This window comes from Camelus bactrianus, chromosome 10 (assembly GCF_048773025.1).
Source record: "Camelus bactrianus isolate YW-2024 breed Bactrian camel chromosome 10, ASM4877302v1, whole genome shotgun sequence".
NCBI lineage: Eukaryota > Metazoa > Chordata > Mammalia > Artiodactyla > Camelidae > Camelus > Camelus bactrianus.
The window spans coordinates 6,789,936-6,814,619 of NC_133548.1; the positions used below are offsets into that span (position 1 = coordinate 6,789,936).

The 24,684-nt window shown below is 41.8% G+C and overlaps 1 protein-coding gene and 1 long non-coding RNA gene across 6 annotated transcripts in view; one reads left to right on the forward strand and one right to left on the reverse strand.

Annotated features, from left to right (window-relative positions):
• Window positions 1-2,451, reverse strand: part of POLA2 (DNA polymerase alpha 2, accessory subunit) — a 23,859-nt gene extending 21,408 nt beyond the window's left edge. For 2 of the 5 annotated variants that reach the window (XM_010957124.3, XM_010957123.3), the window contains exons 1-2: window positions 2,234-2,449; window positions 1,572-1,870 (exon numbers count right to left, since the gene is read on the reverse strand). In XM_010957124.3, coding sequence (XP_010955426.1) covers window positions 1,572-1,650 — 79 coding nt within the window. In that variant the 5' untranslated portion in view covers window positions 1,651-1,870; window positions 2,234-2,449. Of the gene's footprint in view, window positions 1-1,571; window positions 1,871-2,192 lie in introns of all 5 variants that reach the window. The other 3 variants (XR_006725564.2, XM_045518187.2, XM_045518188.2) reach the window with 3 other exon arrangements.
• Window positions 1,850-15,478, forward strand: LOC123617433 (uncharacterized). The gene is made up of 3 exons (XR_006725565.2): window positions 1,850-2,003; window positions 10,234-10,364; window positions 11,775-15,478. It is a non-coding gene; the product is annotated as an uncharacterized LOC123617433 (long non-coding RNA).
• The last annotated feature ends 9,206 nt before the right edge of the window (window positions 15,479-24,684 follow it).

The following is a 24,684-nucleotide window of genomic DNA, read 5'->3' on the forward strand; positions in this document are numbered from 1 at the left end:
AGGAAAAGGACACAATAAATAGCATTAAATGCTGCTATTCATCCAAATGAGGATTGAAAATTCATCACTGGCTTTAGCCAGGTGAAGGTTGTGGGTAACCCTGAGAGAAGCAGTTTCAGTGAAGTGGTGGAGATGAAAAAGCTGACTGAAATGGGCTTAAGGAGGAAAAATTTGAAGACGCAAGTATAGGCAATCCTTTTGAGGCGGTTGCTGTAATTGGGAAGGAGAGAACTGGAGTGAGAATTGGGGACAATGCAGTATTTAAAAGGTGGGAATAAGAACAACATTTCTATACTATTAGGAAAAAAATCTTACAGAGAGAAAAACAGAAAACACGTAAGAGCAGAGAATGACCGGAGTGATGCCCTTAAGAAGGTAAGAAGGAATGGAGTTTAGGACTCAAGTGGAAGCTGTGGCTTTTGCTAGAAATACAGAGAAGTTCTTCATTGTAATGGGAAGGAGGCAAGGTAGGTGGCACAAACACAGGGAAGTGGAAGTAATAGTGGTATCTTAAAGAAGTTTTTTAATTCCTATTTTCTCATCGAAACAGGAAGTAAGTTCATCAGCTGAGAGCGAGAGTGGGACAGAGGCTGTTAAAGGAGAAGGTAGAAAATAGTCATCAGGAGACTCAGAGTGGACAGACCAGGGAAATAAGGTGACTGTCAGACAAGATTAACGTTCCACTGAGGTTAGTGATTATGAATTCAAAGTCTTGAATTCCAACAGCGTTGCCAGTGCAGCCCCAGGGGAGAAGGAAGCAACAGTATTCTAGTCTCTCACAAATGATCATGTTTGCGTTCTGGTTTTATATATTAAAAAAGAAGTTCAAAGCGTTGATGAATGATTAAGGCAGGTGTACAATCATCCTGATTCTAAAACTGAGAACGTCCACATCTCCCAAGACTTCGCTTCCAACTCCGTACGCTGTCCCAGAGCCTGACCAATTCGATGAACCAATATAATGGAGCACTAGACTGTGGGACAGGAGACCTGGTTCACAGACCAGCTCAAGCAACTAACTCTCCTTATCTGTTTCTCCATCTGGAAACAGCTGACAACCTCCTTAAAGTTCTTTCCCAAGCCAAAATTCAATTTTAGGAACCCATTTCAAGGGACTCATATTTGCACAGATCACCAACAGCTTTGATGAGAAATGACGATCAGCAGACATTTAGGGAGAAGCCAGGAATAAAAAGCTACATTTCAAAACCCCAACATCTCTTGCTTTGTTTTTGAGGCTTAAACAGTTTCCAACCTCAGAGATGTTGTCTAGCCTCCTGCGAACCTGGCCTGTCCCAATTCCACCTTTCTGAAACTGCACTGATTTAAAATTGTGCTTCATGTTCTTATTTTTGAGTTGGGAGCCAAGCAGAAAGACTCCTGTGGGCATTTCAAAGTCCTCACATCCCAAATCTCAAAACTCAGTTTAATTCATCTCACAAACATGGAGAAGTCCCATGAGGGCTTGGGGGGAAACTTGGAAGCACTCCCTTTTTGGTTCTAGGTGACTGGGAATATGGAGCAAGAGCGTGGACCCGAGCTGGGGTCCGGGGAGGGGTCAAGGGACTCACATCTCTCAATCAGAGCCTCTTCGCATTCTAGGCCGAAGATCTGCAACTCCTGCACCAAGAGCTGGGCGGACACAGCCATGATGACCCAGGAACGGGGCCAGGCCCTCCCAGCTCCGGCTTGACTCCAAGAAACGCAGGGGCGTGGAGATTGACGAGCCTGACGCCGTCCCTCTGATCCTTTCACTCTTCGAGAGACCGAGACGAAAAGTGACCAAATGGCCCAAGACCTCAGGCGGCCTGAAGGACTCAGCCGTCAGTCACGGAGAAATACTTTCTTTTTTTTGGAAGCTCCCAAACGCCTGAAGGAAGGGAATAGAAATTTTGAGAAGTCACTTTCCTGGGGAGAGCGTCCTACCTCCTAAAAGTCACCCTTGATCATCTCAGTGACGGGGGCAGAGCAGAGCAGAGAAGGCCGGAAAAACCCGCCAAATGGTTTGTATAGCGCACGCATGCGCGAGACCCAGGTTCAGCCCCACCCCTTCCCCTCCGCTTCCTTCTCCGGGTTCCCGGACTGAGCGCGCGCACGCGCGTCCGAGGGCGCGTGCGTACAGACGCCTGCACGCCCGCCGGCGCGCCCGCGCCTGGCGGTCGGCCCGCCCCACGGCGGCTGCGCAGTTGTACCTCGCCCCCCGCGAAAGCGAGGCCCGGGCGCGCACAGTTACCAGCTTCCAGCAACCATCCCGCGGTTTGTACCCGCTGCGGATTCCGCCGCTGTTTTCCCGGCGCCGCCTGCTCCGCGAAGCTCTGTGACGTGTGTTCGTCACCCTTTTGTCCTGGGCCTTGGTGCGCAGGCGCTCAAATGTCCCATTCTGTGCTCAACGCGGGAAAGGGCTTGTTGTCTCTTCTGTTTCCTGCGTCATCCCTGTACTTGGTGTGACTTAGTTAGGGAATCTGGTTGCCATGGTTATCGTCATGGTTACCACCGAGGTCCCAGCCACAGTGACTGGTCTGTTTTATGGATCTGGCGCATTTCGGTGGAAAAGAGGTGGACAGGTGAAAGAAGTGATTTACTTTTGGACACATTAGGTTTGAGTGCCTTTGAAATTTCCAGTTAGAGGTTCCTACTGGGAGACTGGAAGCTTGGGAGTTAAGATGGTCACTAAGGGGGGGAGTTTAATGATGAGAAGAGGGTCTTCCCCTGAAATATCTCCTAATTCTGTGAGCCAGAAATCTCCATTGGCTCACCTTAGATCAAATAATCTTCCGCATCGTACTTGGCTAATGGGTTGGTTGCTTGGCAGTCTTTTCTAGAAAAGCTTGGGGGTATATAGCAGGAGCCTTAAAAATGTCCACCCTCCTTGACTCAGCATTTCTTGTCCTAAGAAAACCAGCCCAAACCCAAAGTTTTGTGAAGATGTTCTCTGTTGTCCTATTTACAATAAGACAATAAAAAATGGAAACTGAGCACCTAAAGGTAGGAAAGTATAGGGTATCACCAGAGCACTCAAGAAGCCGAAGACTTCTAGGGGGGCACCTCAGGGCATGAGATGTGGGAGGAAGGGCCAGGTCGAGGGGAGCACCCTGTCTTGGCCTCAATCAGGCGTGTGGAGCAAGGTGTAGTCTGCATACTAACCACTGTTGAGGGAGGGCTGGAGAGGGAAAACCAGCTCACTTTCCCCTGAGGCCTCTTACTGGTGGATACCAAGGGTGGAGGGTGGGAGTGGTCCACCTGGTACAGGCAATAAAGGGTGTATTAGTTTTCTGTTGCTATGTAATATTTATCATAAATTTATTCGCTTAAAACAACATTCACTTATTAGCCCAGCGATCTGTAGGTCAGAAGCCAGGGCAAACATGTCTGGATTCTCAGTAAGGCTGAAATAAAAGTATTAGCTAAGTTGCATTCCTTTCTAGAGGTTTCTTCCACCAGCCAGAGACATACTAGGTTAGGACCACCTAGATAATGTCCCTTTCTTAAGGTCAACTGATTTGGGAATGTAATTATGTCTGCAAAATCCTTTTATAGCAGTGTGAAGGGCACTTTTCCAACAGGAAAAGACATTGACCCAAAAGAACACAACAAAGAAAAAAAGCAAAAGAAGTTATTGGAACAACAGCATGATCTGTTTTGTAATACGTAATGCTTCCAATTTTGGGTATAGTTTCACTTCGTGATAATTACCAAAATAATGTCATATAGTGGAGAGACAGTTAAAAAAAATCAGCTGTTTTGGGTGTCGAACAGGCTAAGTATGGCACTGACTCCCCTTCCTTAAATCCTTTTCTGAATTATTCATTGTCTGTAATTATCTGGAGGTGGGTGATGGGGGTTGATAGTCAAAAGACTGGTTCTGATCTCTTATAGAAAGCTTTCAAGAACATGTCAAGACCCTCTTTTTAGAATGTGGGATTATTTGTCATATATTGTATACTCAGATAACAAGAAAAAAATCTCATTCCACATCCTGTTACAAATGCTTAGTGACCCTTTGTATTTCCTCTTCTGCGACTTGGAGGTTTACATCCTTTGTCCTTTGCCTTTTCTTACCAAGTAGCAGGAGCTCCTGGTATATTAAAGACCAAGGGTCACAAACTATGGCCCTTAGGCCATATATGACCAGACCAGCTGCCTGTTTTTATAAGGCCTGCAAGTTAATAATAGCTTTTTATGTTTTCAAATGGTTGAAAAAAAAGAATAACAATATTCCATTGTGTATGGAAATCATATGAAATCCAAACCTCAGTATCCATAAAGCTTTTTCGGAACACAGCCATGCTTATTTGTTTATGAATGGCCTGTGGTTGCATTTGTGCTGCAGACACAGACTTGAATGGTTGTGACAGAGACCTTATAGCCCCTGCGCCTCAAATGTTTACTGTCTGACTCTTTACAGAAAATGTTTGCAGACCCCTGCCATAGACAATAACCAGAGTCCATCAAATAAATGTGTTGCACACGTATTTTTCCCAACCTGCCTTTTTTTTAGCAAAGATATTTTTATTTTATTTTCTTACAGTTTTATTGAGGTATAATTGACATACAGCATCATATAAGTTTAGGTGTACAACATAATGATTTGACTTAGATACATCATAAAGTGATGACCACAATAAGTTTACTGAACATCCATCATCTCATATAGATACAAAATTAAAGAAATAGAAAAAAATTTATTTTCTTTATGATGAGAACTCTTAGGATTTACACCCTTAACAGCTTTCGTATATAACATACAGCAGTGTTGATTATATTTATCATGTTGTACATTTCTTCCTTAGCTCTAATTTATCTTTTAACTGGAAGTTTGTACCTTTTGACTACCTTCATCCAATTCCCCTTTCCCCCACCTCTGCCTCTGGTAACCACAAAATCTAATTTCTTTTTTGATGAATTTGTTTGTTTGTTTGTTTTTGAAATATAGTTGACCTACAACACTATGTTAGTTCGTGGTATACAACGTAGTGATACGATACTGCTGTACGCTTCAAAGTGATCACCATAAGTCTAGCAATCATCTGTCACCATACAAAGATACAGTTATTGACTATTTTTCCTACATTGTACGTTTCATACCTGTGACTCACTTATTTTGTACCTGGAAGTTTGTACCTCTTAATCTCCCTAAGCTATTTCTCTCCTCCCTTCACCCCTCTCCCCTCTGGCAATCACTTGTTTCTTCCCTGTATCTATGAGTCTGTTTCTCTTTTGTTATGTTTGTTCATTTATTTTGTTTTTTAGAGTCCACATGTAAATGAAATCATACAGTATTTGTCTTTCTCTAGCTGACTTATTTCACTTAGCATAATACCCTCTAGATCCATCTATGTTGTCTCAAATGACATGATTTCATTCTTTTTTTTTTTTTTGTGGTTGAGTATTCCCTCGTTTATGTATATACCACATCTTTATCCACTCATCTATCAATGGGCCCTTAGGTTGCTTCTGTATCTTGGCTGTTGTAAATAATGCTGTCATGAACATAGGGGTGCAGATATCTTTTCGAATTAACATTTTTATTTTCTTCAGATGAATACCCAGGAGTGGAATTGCTGGATGTTATGGTAGTTCTATTTTTAATTTTTTGAGGAATCTCTATACTGTTTTCAATAGTGGCTGCACCAGTTTACATACCCACGAGGTTTCTCTTTTCTCCACATCCTTGCCAGTGCTTGTTATTTGTTGTCTTTTTCATGATAGCTATTCTGATGGGTGTGAGGTGATATGTTATAGTGGCTTTGATTTGCCTTTCTCTTTGATATAGAGCATTTTTTTCATGTGTTGGTTGGCCATCTGTATGTCTTCTTTGGAAAAATATCTATTCAGGTTCTCTGCCAATTTTTTAATTGGGTTTTTTTAACATGTTGACCTGTATGAGTTCTTTGTCTATTTTGGATATTAACCGCTTGTTGGGTATATCCTTTGCAAATTTTTTCTCCCATTCAGTAAGTGACCTTTTTGTTTTGTTGATAGTTTCCTTCACTGTGCAAAAAAAGCTTTTTAGTTTAACGTAGTCCCATTGTATTTTTGCTTTTGTTTCCTTTGCTTGAGGAGACATACCCTCCCAAATTGCTAAGACCGATGTCACAGAGTGTCCTGTCTGTGTTTTCTTCCCTAGTCTGTCTTTTACCTTTCTGTTTCCTCTACCAGAGTTTACAATTTTTGTGTCTCTCTTTTCCTTTATGGCTTTTAGGTTTCCTGCTTTGCTTAATAAGATCTTCCCAACCAAAGCTTATGCAAATGTTCTTCTAATATTTTTTTGGTTAATTTAATTGCTTTACATTTTACCTTTTACACTGATCCAAACCTTGAAATCATTACTGAATCACAGTGGACAGCCTCCCCTTTTTCCTGTGTCCGATGGCAGTGGCTTGAGGATGGCCTCCTTTGTTTAGATGTTTGCTACTGGTTTGTGTTAAGAATGTATGATCAGAGTTTAGTTGTTTTCTTCTAGTTCTGTTGTGCTTAGAGTTTACTAGGAATGACTGCTGAATGGTACCCAACACTGCAAGAGAATGATTTCTTCTTTTAACCCGTAGGTGTAATAAGATGTCACTTTTATAATGATATAATCAAGAGTCACTTTAATTTAACAAATTGTGTATTAAAAACATTTGTGGATTGAAGAATACTATCAAGAAAGTGAAAAGATAATCCACAGAATAGGGGAAAACATTTGCAAATCATATAAGGGTCTAGTTTCCAGATTGTATAAAGAACACTTACAACTAAAACAACAAAAATACAAACAGCCCAATTTAGAAATAGGCAAAGGGTGGAATAGACATTTCCCTAAAGGAGATATACAAATAGGCTGTAAGACATGGAAATATGCTTAACCTCACTAGTCATTAGAGAAATGTGAGTCATGTTACTTCACACCCACTAGAATGGCTATAACAAAAAAAGATGAACAATAGCAAATGTTGAATTTGTGAAGAAATCAGATCCCTCAAACATGCTGGTGGGAATGCAGAATAGTGCAGCAGCCTGGTGGATCCTCAAACAGTTAAACATAGAATTACCATATGGTCCAGCAATTCCACTCCTAGTTATATACCTAAGAAAATTGGAGGTGTGTGTATGCAGATACTCCTACAAGAATATTTGTAACAGCGCTATTTATAATAGCCAATGATTGGAAACAACCTAAATGTCCATCAACTGATGAATGGATAAATAAAATGTGGTATATCCATACAGTAGGCTATTATTCAGAAAATAAAGGGAATAAAGTTACTGACACGTGCTACGACGTGGATGAACCTTGGAAGCATTATGTTAAATGAGAGCAGGCAGAAAAAAAAGCCGCATGTTGGATAGTTCCCTTCATAGGAAATGTTCAGAACAGACACATCCATAGAGACAGAGAGTAGGTTTGTGGTTGCCAGGGGCTGGGGAAGGGAAGAATGGGGAGTATCTGCTAATGGTATAGGGTTTCTTTTTTGGGTGATGAAAAGGTACTAGCATTTGATGGTGGGGATGGTTGCACAATAGTGTGAATAGACAACATTGTGAATATACTAAAAAACATCAAATTGTACACTTTGCAAGGGTGACTTATCTCATTAGAACTTTTTTTAAAATGGTCATGTAGCTGTGTTTTGTAAGCAGTAATAATCCAATACAAACGCTCTTTATGTAGTATTTACAGTAAAGAGAAATACTACAATTCCTGTTAAGCCATGAAAAGCCCTATATATCCTGAAAGTTTATGGTGGGGAGGATGTATCATCGTTTTTTCTAATGGCTCGTCATCTCAGAGGAACAGGTTAGTCGGGAAATAAAATACAAGCAGTGCCCCATGCTGTTCTCTCAATATAAACTGAAGTCTGTGGGTGGAAAACCCAGGCTGTCTATCTATAATGGAAGGAGGAAGGAGCAGCTCCTGGTCCAAGTGGCCATGGCAGGTCAGGGGACAGCCACTCCCCGGGGAGGCTTCCAGACCAGCCTGTGTTCCAAGAGAGCTGTTTGATACCAGGTGCTGCACACCTGCTCTGCGACAGCTCTTTGACTTTTGCTATGCTTTGTAATGATGACGCAATCCCTGAGTTATTGGTATCTTACCCCATTTCCCACATGCAAATAAGGAAGCTCAGAGAGGGAAATGCTTATCTGGGGAGAGTTCTCTGCTTAAAGGTGAAGACACATCCAGCCCAGCCCAGGTCTCCATCTCAAGTTCACGTTTTAATTGCAGCCAAAAACAACCCCCCCCAAACAAACAAACAAACAAAAAAGAATCTCATTTTAACATAGAAATACAAAATACAATACTCACATAGTGCTTTACAGCTTATAATGCTTTAAGTATGCTTTGTCGTACATTTTTAGCACATGCAAGAAAAACGTTAATCCCATTTTACAGATAGGGATTCCATATACTCAGAGAGTTTAGATAATTTGCTGGATATTGTACCGCTGGTAAGGAACAGAGGAAACTGTGGACCAGTTCTTTTATATTGCAGCTGTGAGTAGGTATAGAGAATCTATTGTGGGGAACTCTCAAGGAATAATCAGGAGAGATTTAAAACCAGCTTCTGTCACGGATCCTAGACTTTGATTGCAAATGGGAGCCTCATGAACCTCACATTTGTTAGAAATGATTGAAAGGGGAAGGCCAGGGCCAATCATACACTGCTGTTGACACACACAGGGTGGAGAGGTCACGTGTATTCTGTACTCTAGCAGGAGTTGACGCAAAGTGGAAATCAGGACGTGATGCTGAGAATTTATGTTTGGAAAATGCAAACTTTGATAAAGAGTGGCTTTTTAGCCAAAGAGCAGCAGTATATATAAATATAACGTATAATATTTTATGTAATATATAACATAATTAATAATACATGTATAATAGTATATAATTACATATACCACCCCCCAGGATATCAAATAGAAATTTTAAAGGGCTTGGGGGAGGTGTAGAGATGGGACAGAAATACTTTGAACTGTCATGTAATAATGTAGTTTGTAATAATGAAAAGTAAAATTGAAGATTATAATGTGATCTCAAGATTAAGCAATGTTATATCCTAAGTTAAGGATTTTAATTTTATTTTACACTTTTAATTTTATTTATTTTACAACTTCATTATATCATTTATTTTTATTGTGGTAAAAGCATAAACTTAAAATTTACTGTCTTAGCCATTTTTATTTGTACACTTCATTAGTATTGTCGTTTATTTTTGACACTAATATTGCCTGGAGGCACAGTTCTGCATTGTAGGCATGTAGCCACCAGGTGGCGGTAGTGTGGCACAGTCCCAGAGACTGAGCCACCGCAGGATTGGGAGTGAAACTGTCCTTCCCTCCCAGGCTATGTGAAACTAAGGCTTTCTGGATAGGGGGAGGCAAGATTTTAAAAAACAAAACTATGAACCTTGAACCAATTAACTACAGTTTGTTGAGTTGTTATCATGTCTGAGGCACTGGGTTGGACCCCTGGTGGAGAGATGGTGGGAAGGGGAGTGTTACACAGACAGTACTGCCCCCACAGGGCTGAGGACCAGGGCTGGTATCTACTGTGCACTACGTGCTGGGTACCTCTCTTGTGTTATCCTTACTCCTAAGGCAACCCCGCCTCTGCTCCCCGAATGTTTCCCTATTATGGCCACAGTGATCTGTTTGAAATTCAAATATGGTCATGTCACCCTCACTCCTTGTGTAGAACCCTTTCAGTGGATTCCTTCTACTTTTAGACCCCCAAGGCCCAACCTTTGTTCCCCTTTCTCCGGCCACACTGGTCCACCTGCCACAGAGTTCTTATCCCCGCTGTGCACCACCCCCCAGAATGTTCTTGCCTCTCCTCTTCGTGGACTGACTCCAGCTCCTCTTTCATATTTTATCTCAGCAGCACTTTCTCAGGGCCTCTTCCCTGACCTCAAGCATCTCTCTTTCATGACCTTTATCACAGTTTTCATTTCACATTTATTTGTCATTCTTGGATTAATATCTCTCCAGCTTTTTTTTACTGTAAGCTCCCTGGGGGCAGATCACACATCTGATTTTATATCCTGGTTCTTGCCACGTGGCAGGCTCTCAGTAGATGCTTATTGACTGAACAAAGTAAAGAAGCTAGAGTTTGGAGGCCTTGCTTAGGGTCCCACAGTCAGCAGAGAGGCCAACTTAGATGGGGTGTAGATTTCCACTCTGCCCACTTAAGTTGCCTTTGAGCCCTTTGTGACCTTGGACAGGTGAAATGACCTCTGCACTTCACTTTCCTAGTTTGTCACATGGGAACAAAACCAGGTGGAAGGACTGCTGGACTCCAGGATGACTGTGAAAATGAAATGAACTGACACATGCAAAGGAAGCATTGAGGCATTGGACTGTTGGATGGAGACCAACAAAAAAATGTAAAATATCCCATTAATAATGCTTTATATTGACTACATGTTTACATGTTGAAAAGATAATGCTTTGAATATATTGGGTCAAATAAAGTGTTATCTTTTTTTTTTTTATAAAGTGTTATCTTATGATATATATTATAAATTAATTTTTTTAACTTTTTTGACGTGGACACTAGAACATTTAAAATTACACGTGACTTGCATTATATTTCTACTGGGCAGCACTGCTCTAGGTCACGGTTTAGATGTGGAATTAGCTGAGTGGTCCAAAGGCAGGCTTTGACTTGCTCTATTGGGTGGACTGGGAAAATTTGCCGATATTCCTGAATCTTGGTTTTTTCCTCTGTGAATGTAAGGCTTGCGAAGATTGCACAATAATGCAAGTGAAACCCTTGCACAATGCCTGGTGCCTGGAATGCCCTTGATAAATGTAAACTATCCTGATTGTGAACATGACAGGGATTAGACAGAACTCTGATGGTGGGAACTGCTGGTTACCCCATATCTATATTTTTCTTCTTACACCAAGACACTCCTGCTTTTTAGCTGGACCTGTGGCTGCCCAGAATCAAGACTGCATCTCCCAGACTTCCTTGCAGCCAGGTGTGGTCATGGGACGGGGCTCTGTCCAATAGCATGGGAGTCAAAGAGGCGTGGGCATCCTCAGGGCTGTGCCCTTAAGGAGAAGAAGGGGCATGCTCCCACATCCCTTTCTCTCCCTTCCCCGAGGTTAGAAGGGGGAGGCGGTGGTAGCCATCTGGAATGGGGACTGGAGGACCAACGCAATGCCTGAGGGATGAGAGAGTTACAAAGAGAATAATCTTGGGTATCTCTTGCTGTAGAGACATATTCTTCCCTGCCCTAAGGCTTATGCCTGGATTATTACAAAAGAGTGAAATTCTTTTTTTTAAGGCCACTGTTACTGTGGCTTACTCTAGCTCATGCAGCTCTGGTGCCCAGAGGTTGCCCACACTGGTGCTTTGGACACCAGGATTCCCATGCTTGTCTTGGTCCAGATCGGTTCAGAACCAGGCAGGGCCAAGCTTGTGTGTTGAGGTCCTCAGTGTGGCTGGAGGCAGCCAGGAATGGACATTGTTGCTTCTCCAAGGGCATTCATCTCTACTCCTTTGTCCTGTTTGCAGGGGAAGAGCCCAGCAGGCTGGGTGTTTGTATGCAGTCAACCCGTGGTGGCTGACCAGGTCCCCTTGGAGCTGCCCAGAGTGGCTCCGGATGGCTCTGAATGGACCTGCATTCATAAGGTCCAAAAGATTCCTGGTGGCCATAAGTACAGAGGTGTTCTGGTTTATAAATTAGTTTCAGTATTTATAAACTAGTCTCTGAAAAATGAGTTAAGTAAGGACGACTCCCCCAGAGCCTGGACATCTCTCAGGATGTGATATTCATTGTTTTCAGATGTGCAAAGCTGAGGACCAGAATCTGGAGGATGAAGATGAAGGAAGATAAAGGAAGCCATGGAGAACCAGTGTAGATGGTGGAGAACCAGGGTAGACAGTCAGGCCTTCATCAGCGTCAGCTCCCAGCTCGCGTCTCACCTTTTGTGTTCTCACAAGGACAAAATGAAAGCTCTGGGTTTCATAACAGGTGGTCACTGAAAAACCAGGGGAATCAGTGAACATGGGTGCAATGCCCTCTCCTCTGAATGTGGAAGGCCACGGAGAAACCTGGAGGAAGCTGTTTCTTGTCAAAGAATTTGACTGTAATTTCAGTATAGAGGTTTAAAATATGTCCACAAATTCTTTGATAATTCTCCATCAAAAGGTGAAGCCTCATTCCCCTCTCCTTACGCGTGGCCTGGATTTAGGGACTTGTTGTTAGTGGACAGAATGTGGCAGAAGAGACGTCTGGGACAAGGACATTAAAGCCAGCCTCTCTCAGGTCACTTGGCCCAGGGAAGACTTCTGGTATGTCATGAGGCCACTCAAGCAGCCCTAGGGACAAACTGCATGGCAAAGCCTGAGGCCTCCTGTCAACAGCCATGAGTGAGCATCTTGGAAGCAGATCTTCCAGCCCCAGTCCAAACTTTGGATGATGGCAGCCCCAGCCAACATCCTGACTGCAGAAGCACCCAGCTAAGCTGCTTCTGGCGCCTGACCCATAGAAACTGTGAGATAATGTGTTTGTTTCAAGCTGCTAAATTTTAGCATAATTTGTTACATGGCCATAGATATGTCACATACCCAGGTTTCTTGAGATTTCTCTGGGCTGGTGCTTCCCTTGAACTCATCTCTTCTGTGGCTGGATGAGTTCTTACCGTATTTTCAGAGATACAAAATCTTTAGGAAGAAAAAGTTAAAAATATTTATTTGGTGATTTGATTACAGAACAAGAATACACAAGCAGGTATATCATTTTTTTTTAAGTTTACAGCGATCCTGAGTGGTGTTGAGGTGGCCTCGCCCAAAGGTGCCACTTCCACATGGTGACTCACAGAGTTTTATATCTAGCCCAGACTTTTCCTCTGAGGCCAGAGGTGCAGGCACAACTGTTCTTTTGGTGCCTCTTTTAGAGAGGACGCATCTTAAATTCAATATTCCCAAAACTAGATTAGGGGTTCCCATACCTGGTCTTCTCTGGCATTACCTCTCCCAGCAGATGACACTAGTGTCCACAAAGGTCCACACGTCAGAAGCCTCAGGGTCACCAGGACAAAGCTCTCCTCCCTTCCCACCGCATTTCCTATTCTGTTTACAGGCAGACTTCATCTTCCTGTGCTTCACAGATACTGCGTTTTTTTACAAATTGAAGATTTGTGGCAACCCTTCCACCAGCAAGTCTCTTGGGACTGTTTTTCCAAGAGCGTTTGCTCACTCTGTGTCTCTGGGTCCCACTGTGGTAATTCTCACAATATTTCAAATTACAGGCAGACTTCATTTTCCTGTACTTCACAGATACTGCGTTTTTTTACAAATTGAAGTTTTGTGGCAACCCTCCCATAAGCAAGTCTCTTGGGACCATTTTTCCAACAGCCATTTGCTCACTCTGTGTCTCTGGGTCCCACTGCAGTACTTCTCACAATATTTCAAATGTTCTCATGATTGTCATGTTTGTTATGGCGATCTGGGGTTAGTGATCTCTGATGTTGCCACTACAACTCACTGAACGCTCAGATGATAGCGTTTTTTTTTTAGCAATAAAATATTTTAGAATTAAAGTATGCACATTGTTTTAGACATAATGCTGTCGCACACTTAGACTGCAGTATAGTGTAAACATAACTTTTTAATGCACTGGGAAGTCAAAAAATTCATATGACTCACTTTATTGTAATATTCACTTTATTGCGGTGGTCTGGAACCAAACCTGCAGTATCTCCAAGATGTGCCTGTATTTCCCTCTTGTTTCCCCAAGGAAACCCTCTTTCCTCTCTCCATCACCACCATCCTCATCCCCACTACCATCCTGTCTCACTGGATGACCTACCAACTGGTCCCCACACCGTGTCTCCCTTCCAATCTATTTTCTACTCCATACCAGAGCGATCTTTTCAAAAAGCAATGTAGTCCTGTCACACCTGCCTCCTCATGCCCCCTCTTATGTAAGACCAATCCTTCATGTCCCATTGCTTATAGGATGAAGAACCACATGTTTACTGAGACTTCAAGCCTCTGCCCAGTCTGGCCCCAGTCACCTCCCTCCAGCCTCCTCTTATATTACTCGTCTCCTTGATTTCTGTGCTCCAGCCCCAGTGGCCTGACTTCCATAAATGAGCCAAGCCTCATCCTGCCACAGGACCCTTGCACTTGCCCTTACCTCTGCTTGGGTCTCTCTTTGCCCCTCTCATTGCCTGGGAGCTCCCACTCTTTCTTCAGGTCACAGACAAGCAAGAAACTATCATCAACCCACCCAACAAGGTCAGTGACCCTTTATCATATTCTCTCATAACTCATCTTAATGGAAATTTTATATTATTTTTGACCCCACACTAGACACTAGGGGCCCTATCTGTATATTCACAGTTGTGTTGCAATGTCTGGCATGTAAGAAGTGCTCAGTAAGTATCAGGTGAATGAAAAAACGAATAAATGAATGAATATTACCTCCTTTAATCTTCAGAATAGCCCTGTGAGGTACACTTTATTATCTCCATTTTGCAGATGGGGAAACTGAGGATTAATGTGTTATCAAGGTCATGTGCCAGAATCTGAACTCACCTCCATCTGACTCTAGAGACCACATCATCTATCCCTCTGTTGCACTTTTGCCCAAATATCTTTCCGAGTTTTGTTTAATTTTTTTCCACTTCCTTTTATATAACCTGAATATTTCCTGAGATTCTCTTAACAGCCTCCTCTTTTTAAAAAAAAAGGAGTTATTGCTGTGAGGTTTTAAGAATTATTTGTAAACTGTACATGATGGGAAGGCCAGGCAAATTGCTTTCCTCCTATTGTAGAACAGCTTAATATTTTGTGCTTAAGCAGAACCTCCAAGTGCAGTTGTGCAGGCTGTTCACTGAGCAAGGGGGCCTGGCCAAATGGCTACTGAATCAAGCCCATGTTTTGCTAGCCAAGCTGTTCATCCTGCTGTGAAGCTGTATCTCTCTGGGAGTGAGGTAAGGGGGTGGGACTCTTTCAAACTTGCGCAAAGGCACCATTCCCTCACCAAGCTGGGTACCCAGGGAGCTGCATCTGCCTGGAGGACGTGCCTTTTTCAAGTTCACTTACTAGTGGTGTATGGGCTAGGTGCCCCTGCATTTATGGCCAGCCCACTCACATGTTTTAATTGACTCAAGCACTCTCTACTGTAAGAATTTAGGAAGAAAAGGCAACTTGTTTATTTGGTGAGTCTGATACATAAAAGGCAAAATGCGGACGTGACATCAATCCTTCTTCCCCTCCCTTTCCCAACCTTGGTCTCAAAGTACACGATTCTCACCATCTAGACATCCTTCCTTAGGACGTGATGCGACCTGTCCTTCTAGAACCAGGTTTGGACTGACCTAGGCCTCTGTTTTGGCTGTTTATCTTGTCCTTATAGGTGACATTGTGAGAGATGAGTTGGGTCTCCAAGGGTCACTGAACATACAAGACAAACTCTGCTTCTCCCTTTAGCAAACATTCACTGAAGGGCAATCCAAGGTGACTCATTTCCACCACAGTCCCCTGGCCTCCTCCACCCCCAACCCCATTTATCAAAGAACAGCTGTCCTTCCTCAAGGCTGGTGAGTGGGTGGGGATGGCGGCTGGGGAGGGAGTGCTGTTCCCCTTCAGAGGGGTTTTACCCTAAGGTCCACTCGGAGGAAAGCTGTTGGTCCAGCGCTCCAGCTCTCTTGGGCTGGAGTAATGAATCCAGATGTGTTCTCCCTGCATGGGCTTCTCAGCTGCTTTGTTTCTTTTTAATAGGTCTATTTTATAATCCTCACTAAGTCCTTCTGAGGCCTGCTGCTGGCCGATGAGAGGTGAGGAGTGTGCTGGGAGCAGCCCTGGCTGGGGAACCAGGAGATGTGGCCGGGTTCTCTCTCCAGGTAGGGCTGGAGGTGGGCTAGGATTTTATGACAACTGACCTTGAGTTGCCCTTGAGTAAGTGCTTGATAAAGAGATGTCGTCCTGGGGTCTGAGAGCTGATGAAAGGCTGCCCTGAAGAGAGAACAATGGTAGCATTATTTAAGCCTTTTTTTTTTTTTGGTATTTTGCATAGTTGTCCTCTCTTGCCCAGAACTGCTATGGAAACTTTTGTCTAGTTGGAAATCACTCAGGAAAGTCACATTCTTTATACATCATCTTATCATTAAAAGTAATCAGGACTCACTAGGAGAGGTCCCCCCTTGCAAATGAAGGAGATCTGATGCCCAGTGCCCCTTCAACAACTGGACTCTAACATCCCAACAGTGACAACTGTGTTTGGAGACAGCTGGAGAGGAAGTATGTAGAGCACAATGATGGTGGGAAATTTCTGCATTGGATACAGTAGCCGCAAGCCACACATGGCTACTGAGCCCTTAGAATGTGGCTAGTGGAACCCAGGAACTAAACTTTAAATTTAATTTAATTTAATTAATTTCAGTTTCAATCTCAGTAGCCACAGGTGGTCAATACAACCTCATTGGACAGCACAGACTGACTCTGGAGTCTAAATTCAGAACACTGTAACCCCAAACAACTTTAAAATATTTGTAAAGACCCAAATGATGTCAAAAAGTGGTAATATTAAATGTTTTAGGCAGGCAAAGCTCAGTACTGGGAAGCAGAGGGAAGACTAAAAAGCATCGCACAGTTCCTGCTTCCAGAAGCTTGTCTTGACAAGGAGACAGGATATGGAACATTAACTAAGATGTAAGAATTGAAGAATCTACGAGCTGATGAGACCTAAAGCTTATTTAGTCCTTTTCCAATTGTGTTGTTAGACTCAACTGTAGAAACAACCCTGCAACGTAATGCTGATGGTAATGCCATGAATGTCATCCACAAAGTCAGCAAGGACAGTGGCACTTTTGAAATGGTAGAGTAAGGACCGCCAAAATCTTCTCCCCCATAAAAACAATGTGAACACTTGCCAAAGATGTTTAAATCAACTTTTTCAGTACTCTGAAAGTTAATCAAAATTAATCAAAGGCTTGCAACAGATGCTCAACAGATTAGTCATTAGGGAAATGCAAATCAAAACCACAATGAGATACCACTTTACACACAGCAGGATGACTGTAATGGAAAAAAAAAAAAGGAAAGTAACAAGTATTGGCAAGGATGTGAAGAACCTGGAACTTTCATACATGGCTTTGCTGGTGGGAAGGTAAAATGGTGCAGCTGCCGTGTGGTTCCTGCAAAGTTACCATATGCCCCAGTAATTCTTCTCCTAGGCATGTAATCAAAAGAATTGAAAACAGGTATTCAAACAAATACTTGTACACAAATATTCGAAGCAGCCCTATTCACCATATCCCCAAAGTGGAAGCAACTCAAATGACCATTAGCTGATGAAAGGATAAACAAAATGTGGTTTATCCATACAAAGGAATATTATTTGGGCATAAAAAGAAATGACACACTGATACATGCCACAAGGTGGCTAGCCCTTGAAAGCATTGTGCTAAGTGAAAGAAACCAGACACAAGAGACCACATTTTATATAATTCCATTTATGTGAAATACCCCAAATAGACAAATCTTCAGAGACAGAAAGTGGATCAGTGATTACCAGGTTTTAGAGGAAAGGAGAAATGAGGAGTGTCTCCTAATGGATACTGAGTCTCTTTTTGGAGGTGATGAAAAAGTCCTAAAATTAGACAATGGTGATAGTTGCATGACTCTGTCAATATACAAAGACCACAGACTCATAAACTGTAAAAGATAAGTTTATGTATGTGAATTATAGCTCAATAAAGCTATTATGAAAAACAAATACATAAAACTACCAATTAAAAAAAAAAACTAGTTTGTCCTTTAGCTTTTTTGCTTTGTTTCATTTTTAATTATTTACTTTTTAAATTGTGATTAAAATATACACAACATAAAATTGACAATTTTAACCACTTTTAAGTGTACAGTGCAGTGGCATTAAGTACCTTCATATTGTACTGCAGCCATCATAGAACAGTTTTCATCTTGCAAAACTGAAACCCTGTGCCCGTTAAACAGTAGCTCCCCATCCTCGTCTCCCTCCAGCCTCTGGCAACTTCTGTCTCTATGAGTTTGACTGCTCTAGGGACCTCCTATCAGTAGAATCATACAGTATTTGTCCTTTTGTGACTGGCTTATTTCACTAAGTATAATGTCCTCAAGGTCCTTTCCTGGTGGAGCATGTGTCAGAATCTCTTTCCTTTTTAAGACTAAATCATATTCCATGGGAGGTACATGCAACATTTTGTTTGTCTACTCATCCATTAATGGACACTTGGGTTGCTTCCATGCGTTAGCTATTGTGAACAATGCTGTGATAAAAATCGGTGTGCAATGTGTCTTCTTGTCCCTTCTTTATTTCTTTTGGGTGTATACCTAGAAGTGGAATGGCTGGATGATACTGTAATTCTTTTTTTTTTTTAATTTTCTGAGCAACTGCCATACTGTTTTTCATAGTGGTTGCACCATTTTACATTCTCACCAGCAGCGCACAAGGGTTCACATTTCTCCACATCCTTGCCGACACTTGTTTTTTTTTGTGAACTTGTATTTCACCGTGGTTTTGACTTGTATTTCCCTAATGACTGTGTCTTAGTCAGTTTGGTCTGGATAACAGAATACCGTAAATTGGGTGGCTTAAAAAACAAACATTTATTTCTCATCGTTCTGAAGACTGGGAAGTCCACTGTCAAGGTGCTGAAATGGTGTCTGGTGAGAGTCTTCTTCCTGGTTTGCAGATGACTGCCACCTTATCCTATCTTGACGTGGTAGAGAGAGATCTGGTGGTTCTTCCTCTTTCCATAAGGGCTTTAATCCCTTCATAAGGGCCCCACCCTTAGGAACCAATCTAACCCTAATTACCTCCCAAAGTCTCTACCTTCAAATAAAAACACATTTGGGGGCAGGGTTTCAAAATATGAACTTTGGGAAAGACAGGAACATTTAGTCTGTAGCAATTAGTGATGCTGAAGCAATTAGTGTGCTTATCAGCTATTTGTGTGTCTTTGCAGAAATGTCTATTTAAGTGCTTTGCCTGTTTTTGAATCAGGTGGTTTGTTTTTGTTGTTGTTGAGTTTCAGGAGTTCCCTATATATTATGGATTTAAATCCTTATCAGATATGTGATTTGTAAATACTTTCTCCCATTCTGTAGGATGCCTTTTACCCTGTTGATAGTATCCTTTGATGCACAAAAGTTTTTCATTTTGATATGTCTTTTAACTTTTCAGTTCAATTTATAAAACTCATGTGACATGTACTTTGTTCATTTAGTTAATTAAATTTCTATTTTAAATAGTTTATAAATTTTAATTGCCTAACAAATGGGGTCTTAACAAGTTCTTAATTCTACAAATCTAACAAACTTAATTTATAGACATGATGAAACTTGAGTTCTGCTGTACATGTCAATACTGGCTACTCCTTAATTGGCCCATCTAATCCATTCACTGCTTGTGTTAATTCTGAACGCTCTTCCCAGTTTTCCCACCTGGCAGAATCACAACTGCTTACAGATGTGGAAATTACACCCAGCGGGATTCTGAGCATTCTCCCTGACTTTTGCCTGGCTCTGTTGTCACAGCTATCAGGCTCCTTCTAATGACACCTGGATAGAAATGATGCTGGAAAGGATGTATACAAAATGTTAACAGTCATCTTCTATGGGTAATGAGATCACAGGTGATTTCCATTTTCTTCTCTGGACTTTTCTGCATTATCAGAGTTTCCAGAAAGAATCATGAATCATTCATTCAATGAATATTTATTGAGTGACTGCTCTACCTGCAGTACCATACTTGGCTCTGGGCAGAACCAGGCAGCTGTGGTACCTGCCCTCACAAAGTTTACAACTTGGTAGAAAAGGCAGACATTGAACAAGAAGGACAAGTGTGACAATAAAATGTCCAAGGAGCTATGGTTCTATTCCAAGAGCTTATAGCCCAATCTGGAGGGCCTGGAGATGCTCGGATCCTTTTCCTTTTTCTTCAAGTCTGTGACCTCAACCAACAGCTTTCCAGAAAAACCTCCCCTGGGGCTCAAATTAGCCACAGTCAGTTTCTGTCGCTTAAGACTGCAAGAATCTTAGTAGACAAGTGCCTTACCTACTCAGAAATGAATTATTTGCTCATCAGATTATGAGTTCCCAGTATACAGTGTTATTGCCCCATTTTACAGATGAGGTAAGCCAAGCTTAAAGAGGTTAAATGTCTTGCTCAAGTTTACACACTTAGTAAGTAGTAGCAGTGGGACATAGGGGTACTTGGAATAATGGGAAAATAATAATTTTATGGAAATGCAGACCTGGGTTCAAATCACAACTCTGCCACTTACTGGCTATATGACTTTAAGCTAGGAGAGTATTAACTGAACACTTCACAGGTACCAGGTAGGGTGATTTGCATATATAATGTCATTTAATCCTTACGATGACTTTGTTGGGTAGGACTTATTTTACCCCAATTTACAGATGAAAAAACTGAGAATCAGAGCAGTTAAATGACTTGCCCAAGATCACATAAAAAACACTTGGAAGGAATTTACCTCTAAATGTGAAGTGAGAGTAGGAGATAGACAGAATATGGGGGAGAAAATTTCAACTTTTTTTTTTTCAAATGGTTTCCTCTCATGTTTGAGCTTTTACATGTGAATTTTGGGGTGGGAATAGATAAAAATGTATGAATAATATGATTATCACTACATGAAGACTTTACGGTGTTAGGTACGGTCTGGGAAGGGAGTACCCTGGCATAACCATGTCAGAGTACTGGGGCCAGTGTGGCAGCCAGCATTTCAAACGTCTCCCAAAGATCTTCACCTCTTCTTATCCAAGACCACACGTAGATCCCTTTGACATGAATCAGGGCTAACCTGTGTGATTAACAGAATGTGGCACAAGAGTGGGCATTCTGAGGCTAAGGTCATAAAAGGCATTCTGGGTTCTTCTGGCGGAAGCCAGCTACCATATTGTAAGGACGCTTAGGCAGCCCTGTGGAGAGGCCTGTGTGGAGAGGAACTCAGGCCTCCTGCCAACTGCCCGCTCCCGCTTGCCAGCTACCTCGGAAGTGGATCCTCCAATGCCAGTCAAGACTTTGGATGGCTGCAACCCCACGAAAGTTCCTGAGTTAGAACCACCCAGCTGAGTCCTTCTTGAATTCCTGACCCACAGAAACCATCAGAAATAATAAATATTTATTCTTTTCCAAGCCACCAAGTTTGGGATGAGTTGTTAGGCAGCAGTAGGTAACCAACATGGGGGAGTGGGGTGGAGATCATGGCTGATTATTTCACTCTGTTTTTCAAACTTTCCATAATGTCCTGTAATTTCAAAAAACAGTGGTTAAAAAAATATTTAAAAGAGGAGAGGGAAGCAGGCTATCTCTATACTTCTGTGTTTGTTCCAGCGCATCCCAACGTTTTTCTTTTTATGGAATTAATAGAAAATATATTTGTTCAGCCCATGGCAGGAGGTTGTGGGGTTGAGGGAGATTTGGAGTATTTCCATGGAAGCATGGTGAAAATATTACATTGTCTTACTATTTACTTTTTTTTATGAAGATAATAAAAATAATGCAATGCATTAGGAAAGATGGTTGAATTTGTATTATACTTGTCTCCAAAATATTTTAAAATATTTTAATAAGAAAGTTGAGTTGGCTTCAGAGCATAACCTTTTCATATCAGGTTTTATGCTTGAGATGACTGTGCCCAATTCTTTTTAATGATGATTCTTTTGAATTCAAAATTTCTTCAAATTCTTTAAAATTTTTTTAAATTTATTTTTTATTTATGTGAATTTTTCTTCTTTTTTTGTGGGGGAGGTAACTAGACTTATTTTAATGGCAGTACTGGGGACTGAACTCAGGACCTCACACATGCTAAGCAGACACTCTACCACTGAACTATACCCTCCCTCCCCAAATTTTTCAAATTCTTGATACTTACCATCAATGCAAAATTTCATTTGTACAGGTAGCTGTCAGCAAAAGATGAAGGTTATTGCTTTTTATCTTCATAGATATTCCTGTCTTGCCATTAATCAGAATGTGGATAATTCTGATGCAGGAAAAGGGATGTGGAGCGTGAGAAGGGCTGTGTCCCAGGCTTCGGTTGAACCCCTGGAATGTGCCCCACCAAGTGTGGGTCCTTGGCTTCACTCAAGAAAGAATTTAAGAGCAAGCCACAGTTAAGTAAAGGTAGATTTATTTAGAGAGATACATACTGCATGGAGTGTAAAGCAAGAGAAAGGCAAGGAAAGAGATGTGGGAATTGGGTGCTCAGGTTAAAGTAAAGGTAGGTACACACTCCATAGACAGAGTGCAGGCCATCTCCGAAGGGGAGGAAGCAGAAAAGGCCACTAGGCGTGGTGTTGCCAGTTTTTATGGGCTCAGAAGCTTCACTCGCCTACAGGTGGGATCATTCCAACTGCTCTGGGGAAGGGACTGGGATTCCCAGGGATTGGGCCATGGCCCATTCTTCGGCCTTTTATAGTTAGCCTTGGGACTGCGGGCATGTTATTGATCACGCTGTTACAATGAGCATATAATGAAGCTCAAGGTCTACTAGAAGTCAAACCTCTTAATCCTCAAGGCCAACTAGGAGGTGAATCTTCGACCACTTTGGTGAATCTTCCACCATTTTGGTGTTAGACTGCTGTCGTTCCTTGAGTGGCTGTGCCCAGCCCCCTTCCCGCCTGTCTCAATTCTATTCGTTTAAATTGCTTTCTACGGTGCGATTGTCTTTTAAATCCAATAGCCCTGCATCTCTGTCACTAATAACTGAAACACTGAGACTTTTAGCATATTGTTAATGGATTTTTTAACTTCAATCAGATTTTTGCATATCAATATTTCAGGACAGTAGTGTAGCTTTTCCTCAAGCAGACCCAGAAATTGCTTTTCCAGTCTTGATACTTCTTCTTTAGGGTTTGGTTTTTCACAACTACACATCCCTCGTGAACAATTTTTAATCTCTGAATTCTGTTCCACGTACTTCGTCAGAACATGCTAGCTTACCTCCACGTGGCTTTTGCATTTTTCAGTATTAAACTCATCCAGCAGCTCAAAAAGTTCGGCTAGTAACTACCCTTCTCCAAATCTGTAAAGCAAGAATCATTCAGAGAATAATTTTTGAATTCTTCTATTTTGCCCCTATTTCTTTCCTTTGGGCAGCCAACATATTACCATGAAATTACAGAGAGGGGTGTTCTGACCCCAGTTCTTTCTCACAAAGCTGAAAACAAGGACTGTTGCAGTGGGGACGTTTTGGAATTAGTCCTGGCATCAGTGATGCGCAATTCGGTCTAGGGTCAGACAAGCTCACAGAAGAGCCTCTAGGCTGTTAAACAGGTTATTCCTTTGTGACATAAAATTTGTTTATGGCAAAACAGGAAAAATTTTAAACAATAAAAATTCTTTTCTGGCCTTTGGCCTCCTCTTTCCCCCAACTATGCACTGTGTACCTGCATTAGGCATCGACCAGCTTCCCCCATCGCAGGAATACCTGCTCAGCCATAAGGAGCAACATTCTCCTAGCATCAACACGACAACTGAAAAGGCAGCATTCCTTCTTGATCTTGTAAGGGGTCACATGACCCACCAGGCTGACGCTTAGATTTGGATTCTGTAAACTGTCAATAATACATCATTTAATGCACACTCCTCTCTGCCTCAAAAATCTTATATAACTGTTCCTTGATTTCTAACCACTGGAACAGTTCTCAAAACTTTCTGAGGTGGTCTTCCTGGGCTATAATCCTCAAATTTGGCTTGAATAAAATTTTCCATTTCTTTCTTAGATCAACTCATTACCCTTTTAATAACACCTTCCTTCCATGGTAGCCTCATCTTCGGTATCAAAATCTCAGTGTATCTAAAAAATATGTCATTTGATTCAAAGTCTTTATTTACCACTTTGGATATTTCACCGCCAGTGGTTTGTTCTTGTAGAACAGGTGCCAACCACTGAGCCTGGTCACTAGTCTATAGCTTGTTTGCAATATACACTGGTTTTCAAATGAGTGTTGTCAGTGCATATGCTAATAGGAATTTTCAAAGTATCAACTTTGATATTTCCTTTCCTTCCATGGTCCCAAATTCAACCTTTCCAATTTCCATGTGAGCTGAAATGAACGGGTAAAATGAGCAACGGTGAATAAGTATGAGGCATTTTCGTCTGACTGTTAATGCAGAGCCCTATAATCAGCTTTTTGAACTCTATCTTAGACACTTTTTAAAGTTAATATAGTTTCCTGTTTGTAAAAAGCATACAAAATCTTGTTTTTCTATCCAGATCTCCCATTAGTTTTCCTGCCTTCTCCCTTAGCATTCAGCAGTGAAAGATCACTTTTTTTTTTCTTTAATCTTTGTGACTATTTCATTCATTCCAGGAAAGTGAACTGAGCACCTACTATGTGCCGGCCATGGTACCAGGCAAAGATGACCTATCCTTGCCTTTTCAGGAGCCCCCAGAGAGAGACCAGCATGTGAATGAATCCATTACAACACAGTGGAGAGGATGGGTAGAGGGCATCACAGGAGCCCAGATACAGGCAGGGGAGGTCAGGGAGTGCTGCCTGGAAGAGGTGACTCTCAAGGTGTATTTCAATGTATGACTAGGCAGAGCTTTCAAGTTTACTGATCTGCTGAGGGCTGTGGATTGAGAACAACTTAAATAGAAAAGATCACATTCAGATTGCTGAACAAGAGGTGGAATCCATGAGAGGGACAGAGAATTCGATGCATCAACACCAGT